The 11,022-nt window shown below is 50.1% G+C and overlaps 2 protein-coding genes across 2 annotated transcripts; one reads left to right on the top strand and one right to left on the bottom strand.

Annotated features, from left to right (window-relative positions):
• Positions 1-611: 611 nt before the first annotated feature.
• Positions 612-2,120, bottom strand: LOC124100971 (sperm motility kinase 2B-like). The gene has a single exon (XM_046456642.1). It carries the CDS (start codon positions 2,118-2,120, stop codon positions 612-614), a length of 1,509 nt encoding a protein of 502 aa, XP_046312598.1.
• Positions 2,121-5,315: 3,195 nt separating this feature from the next.
• Positions 5,316-6,824, top strand: LOC124100972 (sperm motility kinase 2B-like). Its single transcript, XM_046456643.1, has one exon. It carries the CDS (start codon positions 5,316-5,318, stop codon positions 6,822-6,824), a length of 1,509 nt encoding a protein of 502 aa, XP_046312599.1.
• Positions 6,825-11,022: the final 4,198 nt, after the last annotated feature.

Below are 11,022 nucleotides of genomic sequence, written 5' to 3'. Positions count from 1 at the left end.
AAGAGTTAGAAAGGGAAAGTACACAGGAAAAAGGTCTGAGGTGGCCAGGGCCTTCTTTGAGGTGACAACTCCGACAGGTGCCACCCCCTGCTGCCCAAAAACCTCAGGGAAGGATTCCTCCTGGCCAAGGTCACCAACTAAAAGTGATGTCTATATTGGCTCAAGTGGAGAGACACTCTCCACCCTGGGTCGGGGGAGCGAGTCTGTCCACAGGAGCTCAAAGCAGGAGAATGCTCCATCCTGGATCAGGTGAGTGACTCCTGTACTCAGTCTCAAGACCAGTGAGGCCCTGTCAACATGCAGAGGGAGGCACAGAAGTCCAGGCCTGGGAGAGGACGGTTGGTGGGCCCCTGCGCTCAACCTGAGGCTCACGTTTCTTTACATCATCATACATTTTAAACTTAGGAACAAAACAGTGATGATCCAATTTGTCGGAAACCAATTTATTAAGAAACATCTGAGAAGAATTGTGGGAAAGGAGAGAGGGGCAGGGCGAAATGTCCCAGGCAGAACAGCCTCTGAGGTCTTCCGCAGGTGGGGGCAGAGGAGAGACGGCTGTCCGCTGGCGCTGTCTGTCTGTCTGGCTCTCCACTTCCTTGGAGGCAGGCCGTCTATGGGTGTGGCACGTCGCTTCTCTGTGACATTGGAGCCACTTTATTGCTGACACGTGGCACGCAGCAGCAGCACAGGGCTCGGACACAGGCAGCGATCCTGCTCCTCACCTGTTTCCAGCCATTGGTGTGGCCAGGGCCTTGCCTCGGGGCTGTGTCCAGGGAGGAGGAGCTGCTGTGTGCCCTGGACCACCAGACGAGGACCCTGGAGGGCTCGGGCCTGGGGAAACCAGAGTCAGACTGGGAGCAGCTGCGGAGAGTGGGGGCCCCTGCAGGCGGGCAGCGCAGAGGAATGGCAGGCAGGCTGCCACCCCTGATGTCCCTGTGCCCTGGCTGTTGGGCGTCCTCGGGCAGCGGATACTCAGAGGGCAAGGGGAAGGTGCGCAGGGCAGGCTGGCTGGCGCTCCTCTGTGGGAGGACAGGGACATTGGAGAGATTCTCGGGGCGCTGGCGAGGCCTAAGCCACTGAGGCACAGGCTGCCCCTGGAAGGCGCTCCCTACCCCCTGGCCTTGCTGGTGCTTCAGGATGAGGTACGTCGCCATGACCACATCGAACTTCCTCTTGGCCAGAGACACCCAGGTTTGGTAGGGATCAAAACTCAGGTCGAACAGCATGGTCAGGATGGCGGGGTCTGGGCGTGTGGGCAGGGCCTGGCTGGAAGGATGGGGTGCACACGGCTCACCCTGCCGCAGCCAGGGGTGCTGCAGGATCTGCTTCACTGTGGGTCGCTTCTTGGGGTTCAGGACCAGGATCTGGCGGATGAGCCTTCGTGCTTTGACCGGAACAGAGCTGGGCACCTGGAACCTGGCCAGAGTGATCCTCATCAGCAACTCCTGAGGGGTGTCCCCCCTGAATGGATAGCTCCCCGTCAACATACAGTGCAGGATGACGCCCAGGCTCCAGATGTCCGCTGGGGGGCCCTCATACTCTTGCTTCAGGACAATTTCTGGGGCGATGTAAGCCAGAGTACCCCATAAGTCATTAAGCTTCTGCCCGGCTGTGAACCTGGTGCTGAAGCCGAAGTCAATAAGTTTTGCATGTCCTCTGGCATCCAGCATGATGTTCTCTAGCTTCAAGTCCCTGTGCACGATGCCCTTGTCGTGGCAGTGGCCCAGGGCACACACGATCTGCCTGAAGATTCTGCAGGCCTCCTCCTGCTGCATGCCACCAGGGGGGATATGCTCAAGTAGCTGTCCCCCACCTGTGTACTCCATCACCATGTACAGGTTTTTCCTGGTCCTCATCACCTGAAAGAGTTGTACAATGTTGGGGTGCTCCAGGCTCCTCAACATTAGAGGTTCGGAGAGGTCCGAGATGTCCTGCGTCTCCGTCTTCAGGACTTTCACTGCGACATCTGCCCCTGTGAGGCGATGGCGGGCCAGGTAGACCTGACCAAACTCGCCATGCCCAATGGCCCTCAGGACCTCGTACTGGTCCAGGAAGTCTGGCTCCTGGCAGGAGCCCGGCCCCCACAACGCTACTGTAGACTGACTACTGTTGCTAACCATGGACACCCTGAGCAGGAGCACCCACTCAGGATGCTAACTGGAGAATAAAATAACAAACCAAAACAATAAATCAAAATCAAAAACCAAAACCAGACAAAACAAAAAACCCAAATCAAAAAAGCAATATTCACAGTCCACAACCACCGACCGCCAACCACCAAGCGCACTAAGGATCTGGTGTCCGACAGGTCACCACCAAGAGCTTCCTGTACTTGTGGACAAAACCCAGCCTCAGCCACCCCCTTATATACCGGCTGTTTGAGATTCCTCACAATGGCTCCTTGTAAGGTCAGAGCTAGAAATGGCCCAGTCATGGCTGGCCATAGCCCCAGTGGTCCTCTCCCTCTGGGGCCTCCAGAACTTTTTCCATTTTCAGAATAAGAATAGAAAAGGACTCCAGATGTTTTTTTTTGCTCCAGTGGGGTGTGGAGACTGATGTTTGCTTGTTTAGAAATCAACATTTGTACACTAGCTCAATGGACTTGTCATTTCAAGTCTCCAAATTTCTACTGACTTTGGGCTTTGGAAGACCTTGTCCTACCTGCACTCGAGGCATTCAGTTCCTTTCTCGGAATTACCGTCAAAAGTGCGGTAGCCCCTCATCCACCTTGTGATACCACAACTGAATGCTCTGTCCCCTGAGACACTCTAGCGCTCAGTCTTCACACCTATGGGGTTGGGAGGGAGGAAGGCGTCCTCATCATTTCCTCAGATGGTCCTCATAAGACCTCCTCTTAGAAGCCCTGGAATGCAAAAGACTTGATAGATTCAAAGTGATAAAAACGTGGAAGCCAAAAATCCTACAAAGGCTAAAGTGTCCTTCCCAAAGAGGGAAGAAATGGAGGCGTTCCTGAGGACTGGGATCCCTCATGCTGCTGGAGCAAAATACCTTAGACTGGGCAATTTATGAACAGGACTTAATTCTCCCGGTTCTGTAGACGGGCAAGTTCAAGAACAAAGCACTTTGTTGATGAATCCACACATGATGGGAGGGGCAGAGGATTTAACTGGATCCCTCAATCACTCTTCTTTATAAATTCTGGGCAATAATCTGGAGAAAAAATCCTGACAGATATAAATAAGTGATAAAGTGTCAAAACAAGGTGCCAAGCTAGGCACTGACTGTGTGCTGCTTGTCCTCAGGTAGGTGTGTGTCAGGATCTATGTCTCTATGTGCAATGAACAACCTGGAGAGAGAAGCAGATTGTGAAGCTGAGGGACAGTGCTGGGGGCACTTGCACAACATTTGCATCTTTAACCATGACTATGGCTACCAAAAACAAAAACAAAAAAAAACTGCTTTTAAAAATAATTGCTTCTGCTCTGGGAGCGTGACGTGGACTCCCACTTGCCAGGCCTCAGGAGCCAGAGAGTCCTTCCCTCCCTACCACCCTCCTTGCCCATCTGCCTATGCCCCAGCTCTGCTCTGGGTGGGGCCCAAGCTGTGCAGGTGCTTTCCCTCCACAGAGTCCCTTTCTCTCTCAGCTGGTTCTCTGCTTTCTGGTAACAGAGATGGCCCTGGTGTGGGTGGCTCAGGCTGGATGGAAGGAGTCTGGTTTTTCCTTTCCTCCTGGCACCGCTGGCCCTGGGAAGGCTTTTCAAGGCCTCCTTCCCAGTGCGAGTATCTCAGGCCTGCCCTCCTTGAATGATTTCATCTCTGTCTCACTGACCTCGCCTGATCTATCTTCCATCTCACAGAACCACAGCCTCCTCTGTGGCACCTTCCTGGCAGGTTCATTGTGTCCCTGTGATGTGTTTGAGGCAGCTGAAGTCCAGATTGCTGGTGGAAGTCATAAGTCCGGTGTTAGCTTCTCAAAACACTCCCTCTTCCTGCCTTTACCCCCAGGGATGTGCTGCTTGGACTCCAGGAGGGATGTCCCCCATCGGGCCACCCCTACCATACATCGATTGACATGACTGTGAAGACCACAGGACTCACTTGGCCATGTTCACTTTGGCAAAGTGGGAGCACTGAAGATTTTCTAATAGACAAACCAGGAGTAATACTGGACAATGTGGGACCTCCAGGTTTGTTTTCTCCACAGTGCAAAACCTTTGCTCTTCTGGGGAGCTAGGCCTGTACCTCGGTGGTACAGATTTTCCTGACATGTGTGAGGTCCTGGGTGAAATCACCAGGATGCCCCTCATAAAAAAAAATAAAAGAAAGGTGACTGAGGGATCCAGTTAAATCCTCTGCCCCTCCCATCATGTGTGGATTCATCAACAAAGTGCTTTGTTCTTGAACTTGCCCGTCTACAGAACCGGGAGAATTAAGTCCTGTTCATAAATTGCCCAGTCTAAGGTATTTTGCTCCCGCAGCATGAGGGATCCCAGTCCTCAGGAACGCCTCCATTTCTTCCCTCTTTGGGAAGGACACTTTAGCCTTTGTAGGATTTTTGGCTTCCACGTTTTTATCACTTTGAATCTATCAAGTCTTTTGCATTCCAGGGCTTCTAAGAGGAGGTCTTATGAGGACCATCTGAGGAAATGATGAGGACGCCTTCCTCCCTCCCAACCCCATAGGTGTGAAGACTGAGCGCTAGAGTGTCTCAGGGGACAGAGCATTCAGTTGTGGTATCACAAGGTGGATGAGGGGCTACCGCACTTTTGACGGTAATTCACGAAGAGAAAGGAACTGAATGCCTTGAGTGCAGGTAGGACAAGGTCTTCCAAAGCCCAAAGTCAGTAGAAATTTGGAGACTTGAAATGACAAGTCCATTGAGCTAGTGTACAAATGTTGATTTCTAAACAAGCAAACATCAGTCTCCACACCCCACTGGAGCAAAAAAAAACATCTGGAGTCCTTTTCTATTCTTATTCTGAAAATGGAAAAAGTTCTGGAGGCCCCAGAGGGAGAGGACCACTGGGGCTATGGCCAGCCATGACTGGGCCATTTCTAGCTCTGACCTCACAAGGAGCCATTGTGAGGAATCTCAAACAGCCGGTATATAAGGGGGTGGCTGAGGCTGGGTTTTGTCCACAAGTACAGGAAGCTCTTGGTGGTGACCTGTCGGACACCAGATCCTTAGTGCGCTTGGTGGTTGGCGGTCGGTGGTTGTGGACTGTGAATATTGCTTTTTTGATTTGGGTTTTTTGTTTTGTCTGGTTTTGGTTTTTGATTTTGATTTATTGTTTTGGTTTGTTATTTTATTCTCCAGTTAGCATCCTGAGTGGGTGCTCCTGCTCAGGGTGTCCATGGTTAGCAACAGTAGTCAGTCTACAGTAGCGTTGTGGGGGCCGGGCTCCTGCCAGGAGCCAGACTTCCTGGACCAGTACGAGGTCCTGAGGGCCATTGGGCATGGCGAGTTTGGTCAGGTCTACCTGGCCCGCCATCGCCTCACAGGGGCAGATGTCGCAGTGAAAGTCCTGAAGACGGAGACGCAGGACATCTCGGACCTCTCCGAACCTCTAATGTTGAGGAGCCTGGAGCACCCCAACATTGTACAACTCTTTCAGGTGATGAGGACCAGGAAAAACCTGTACATGGTGATGGAGTACACAGGTGGGGGACAGCTACTTGAGCATATCCCCCCTGGTGGCATGCAGCAGGAGGAGGCCTGCAGAATCTTCAGGCAGATCGTGTGTGCCCTGGGCCACTGCCACGACAAGGGCATCGTGCACAGGGACTTGAAGCTAGAGAACATCATGCTGGATGCCAGAGGACATGCAAAACTTATTGACTTCGGCTTCAGCACCAGGTTCACAGCCGGGCAGAAGCTTAATGACTTATGGGGTACTCTGGCTTACATCGCCCCAGAAATTGTCCTGAAGCAAGAGTATGAGGGCCCCCCAGCGGACATCTGGAGCCTGGGCGTCATCCTGCACTGTATGTTGACGGGGAGCTATCCATTCAGGGGGGACACCCCTCAGGAGTTGCTGATGAGGATCACTCTGGCCAGGTTCCAGGTGCCCAGCTCTGTTCCGGTCAAAGCACGAAGGCTCATCCGCCAGATCCTGGTCCTGAACCCCAAGAAGCGACCCACAGTGAAGCAGATCCTGCAGCACCCCTGGCTGCGGCAGGGTGAGCCGTGTGCACCCCATCCTTCCAGCCAGGCCCTGCCCACACGCCCAGACCCTGCCATCCTGACCATGGTGTTCGACCTGGGTTTTGATCCCTACCAAACCTGGGTGTCTCTGGCCAAGAGGAAGTTCAATGTGGTCATGGCGACGTACCTCATCCTGAAGCACCAGCAAGGCCAGGGGGTAGGGAGCACCTTCCAGGGGCAGCCTGTGCCTCAGTGGCTTAGGCCTTGCCAGCGCCCCGAGAATCTCTCCAATGTCCCTGTCCTCCCAGAGAGGAGCACCAGCCAGCCTGCCCTGCGCACCTTCCCCTTGCCCTCTGAGTATCTGCTGCCCGAGGACGCCCAACAGCCAGGGCACAGGGACATCAGGGGTGGCAGCCTGCCTGCCATTCCTCTGCGCTGCCCGCCTGCAGGGGCCCCCACTCTCCGCAGCTGCTCCCAGTCTGACTCTGGCTTCCCCAGGCCCAAGCCCTCCAGGGTCCTCGTCTGGTGGTCCAGGGCACACAGCAGCTCCTCCTCCCTGGACACAGCCCCGAGGCAAGGCCCTGGCCACACCAATGGCTGGAAACAGGTGAGGAGCAGGATCGCTGCCTGTGTCCGAGCCCTGTGCTGCTGCTGTGTGCCATGTGTCAGCAATAAAATGGCTCAAATGTCACAGAGAAGCGACGTGCCACACCCATAGACGGCCTGCCTCCAAGGAAGTGGAGAGCCAGACAGACAGACAGTGCCAGTGGACGGCCGTCTCTCCTCTGCCCCCACCTGCGGAAGACCTCAGAGGCTGTTCTGCCTGGGACACTTCGCCCTGCTGGGACACTTCGCCCTGCCCCTCTCTCCTCTCCCACAATTCTTTTCAGATGTTTCTTAATAAATTGGTTTCAAATTGGATCCTAACCTTTTGTTCCAAAGATTAAATTGTAGGCTGATTAGAAGTAAGGTGGGGCCTCAGGCTGAGGGCAGGGCCCACAGGGTCCAACCCGCCATCCTCTCCCAGGCCTGACCTCTGTGCCTCCCTCTACAGTGCAGGTAGAGACTCACTGGCCTTGAGCCATCATGGAGCATTGGGTTGCTTTGAGCTGGTTCAGACAGATTTGTTCTACACTGGCTCTCCCCTTGAGCCAGTGTAGACATGACTTTTACTTGGTGACCTTGGCCAGGAGGAGTCCCTACCTGAGCATTGTCCACAGGGTGGGTGGCAACTGTTGAACAAATCACCTCTGAGAAGACCTGGGCGACCCCAGTGTTCTGTGGCATCGTCTTCATGATAGTGTGTGCAGGGAAGGGAGATGGGAGAGCGGGCAGGGCGGGCCTGCCTGAGGGGTCCTGGGCAGGGGTGAAGGGACTCAGCACAGGGACAAAGGAGGACGGTGTTAAAGCATTGCCAGTGCCGGGAAGAAGAGATGCAAGGGACGGTGCACCCAGGCACATGTGTGCCCACCTGGCATGGCGGGGTCCTCTGTCACTGCCCCATTGGGAAGCATTCTTGATGACTCCAGTGGTCCATGGCATGCCTGGTCACTTCCTTAGTGACTCAAGTGCCTTGGAAAATAAGGGCTGGGATCACATATCTTCTCACAATGGCCTGACGTTTGGGGAGGAATCCGCCTCCTCTGTGTGATGGGCCAACTCCTAGCCCCTCACAGTCCTTGTTTTGAAGTCCTAACCCAGGAGCTCAAAGTGTGCCCAGATGGAGAGACCGGGTCTACACAGGGATTATTAAGTTCAATGAGGCATCTGGATGGCCCTAATCAGAGGTGAGCCATGTCTTTTGTCTGGCAGAGGAAATCCGGGCACAGACTCCCAGAATTACCACTATGAGGATCAGGCAGGGAGTCCATCTGCAAGCTCAGAGAGAGGCCTCAGTGGCCACCTGCCCTGACTACACTGGCTGACAGATGCCGGCCCCAAAAAATGTGAGTAAATGATGAGCTCACCTGGTTTTATGGTGGGTGTTGCATTCAGTCTACAGGCCTGGAGAAGTTAAGTCCTGCTAATAAATTACCCAGAGTGAAGTTTTTTGCTATAGCAGCATGAAGGCTCCCAATTATTTGGAATGACTCCCCCTTTGGATAGGCCACTTTTGCCTGGGCTTCCACGTTTTGTCCTTTATCACTTTGAATCTACCAACCCACTGTTTTTTGCATTCTACGGAGAAATCTATGAGGACCCTAGTGGAAATGATGATGCCTTCTTCACTCTCAACCCATAGTTTTGAAAACTGTGCTGTACATTTTCTTAGTGAATAGCATTCCGTTGTACCATCATAAGTTTGGTGAGGTGTTACCATACTTTTGATAACTCTTTGAAAAAAAAAAGGAATTGAATGCCTGAGTGCAGGTAGGTAGGGTCTTCCAAAGCCCAAATAAGTAGAAATTTTGAGATTTGAAATGACAAGTCCTTTGAACTAGTGCACAAATAACAATTTCTTTTTTTTAATATTTATTTTTAGTTTTAGGTGGACACAATATCTTTATTTTTACATGGTGCTGAGAATCAAACCCAGTGCCTCATGCATGCTAGGCAAGTGCGCTACCACTTAGAAATGGTAATTTCTAAACAAGTGAATATCAGTCTCCACACCCCCTGAAGCACATAACTTCTTGAGTCCTTTTCTATTCTTATTCTGAAAATGGAAAATGTTGTGGAGGCCCCAGAACATTCAGAAAGATTTTGGTGGTGACCCCTCAGAATCCTAGTTTCATTAGAACATTTGGTGGTTGGCTGTTGGTGTCTGTGCTCTCTGGACATTGTGTTTTTTTTTTTTTTTTTATTTCTGAGGACTAAGAATGGAGGCTTCAGTGGGGTTTAGGTTAACATTAAACTGTAATGGAGATGACATGAGGTGAAATAAAATTGGAAGCTCAAAGAAAATTCAAGCAAATGGCTTTCTGGTTGATCACAGATCAGAGAAAGAAGATGGAAATGGAATTTGGGGAAATTGGATGGCCCTGTAGCAATGGCCCACAGGGACTTTTCACCCCTACAGCTTGGACCTGGGTTTAGTGGCAGTTCTTGTGGTAGGCCATATTTAATTGTCTACCCAATTTATTTTCGGGGAGTCACACACAAACCTAGTTTCTTTGCATCTGCATATAGGCTGCTCTGAAATTCTGCTGGAAGATTTCAAATAGTGTTCTGGCAGCGGTGCTGGGATGAAGTGTCGTTTGTCACTTGAGTACTCCTCAATTAATCTTAGACATGTTCAAATGTTGCTGTTGTTGTTTTAAAGTTTTCCTGCATGTCTATTCTAAATCTTTAGCTTTTTATGTTGCTTTTTTTTTCATTTTTCAGAATGATATAATGGTTCCTTCTCATTTTATTATTATTTGAACATATTGTGACTTTTTTTCCTCCGTCTCCTTCCAAAGTCCATTTTTCTTTGCATTCTGTCTTCTCCTACTTGCTCTAAGACCTTATTTCATGAGTTTATTGGTTCTGATATTTTAATTTCTCATCTAATTCTTAAAATTGAGAAATTTCTCTGTCTCTTTCTTCTTCACCTTTTTTCCCTCCCTCTTTCTTCCCCTCCGCCCACACACACACACACACACACACACACACACTTGTGAGCTTTCTCTCTCTCAGGAGATCCACCTTCTTTTCTTTTCTTTCTTTTATTGGTTGTTCAAAACATTACAAAGCTCTTGACATATCATATTTCATACATTAGATTCAAGTGGGTTATGAACTCCCATTTTTACCCCAAATACAGATTGCAGAATCACATCGGTTACACATCCACATTTTTACATGATGCCATACTAGTGTCTGTTGTATTCTGCTACCTTTCCTATCCCCTACTATCCCCCCTCCCCTCCCCTCCCATCTTCTCTCTCTACCCCATCTACTGTAATTCATTTCTCTCCTTGTTTTTTTTTCATTCCCCTCACAACCTCTTATATGTAATTTTGTATAACAATGAGGGTCTCCTTCCATTTCCACGCAATTTCCCTTTTCTCTCCCTTTCCCTCCCACCTCATGTCTCTGTTTAATGTTCTTTTCAGTGACAGCACACTGACATTTTGCTTGGCCCTGAGTCCACTGAAAACTATTCTTTGCCTTCGGCACAAATGATGAATTTTGTTTTGTTGTTTGTTACTTGTTTATTTTTAACTAAAGAAAATCCATAGTTTTTCATTTGATTTTGGGGGTTTTGACTATTTCAATCATTGCTTTCTTCCAGCGTTTAACCTCCTCACTGTTAACCCGGCACTGCATCTTCAGTCTCCCACCCTCTCACTGGGGTTTCCTTGTGTTTTGACCAATGTTTCTTTTTTCCCTCTACATCCACTATTTGTTGAAGCATTAACTTCCTCGTGTTCTTTCTCCGGCTGATTACCTTCTCAACTCTCCACACTCTGTTGGTTGCACGGCCACCCCTCTGTGTATGGCAGCTCCGTCTTCCTCCTTTTACCTTCCTTTTCTGGGACATGTAGGGCACATGAAAACCCAACAGATGCTTTTCTCCAACACTGAGAATTTTATTCAGATTCAAAGTTTGTTTCCAATTCTGTTTTTCTGATTTGCTAAAAACATTGGGAATTCAAAGTGTTTTCATTTTGTCTCCCTCAATTCATTTTCCTTTTACTGTATTTCAGATTCTTGGGGCTTCGTCGTCAGCTTCTTTTCTTCTTGTCTGTGAGCTCCTGAGCCTTGGGCATCCCTGGGTTCAGTTCCTAACACTTTACTTCTCTTTGTTTATCCTCATAATCTTCATAATTCTGCACATGGTTGTAGCTTTTAAATTAATTTCAAACACTAGGCTGCTTTAAACAGTTTCTGTATATTCAAGGTTTCAAACTTATTCCTCCATTTTAACTTCTACTCTCAATTCACACTCATGTATCCACCAAATAAACGTCATTCCTGGGTACGCACTGGGC

Source organism: Marmota monax, unplaced genomic scaffold, assembly GCF_021218885.2.
Source record: "Marmota monax isolate L192 unplaced genomic scaffold, Marmota_monax_Labrador192_F-V1.1 WCK01_AAM20220418_F8-fsc00668, whole genome shotgun sequence".
Classification (NCBI taxonomy): domain Eukaryota; kingdom Metazoa; phylum Chordata; class Mammalia; order Rodentia; family Sciuridae; genus Marmota; species Marmota monax.
The sequence above is the reverse complement of the archived record's forward strand: the minus strand, read 5'-3'. Positions and strand labels throughout refer to the sequence as shown.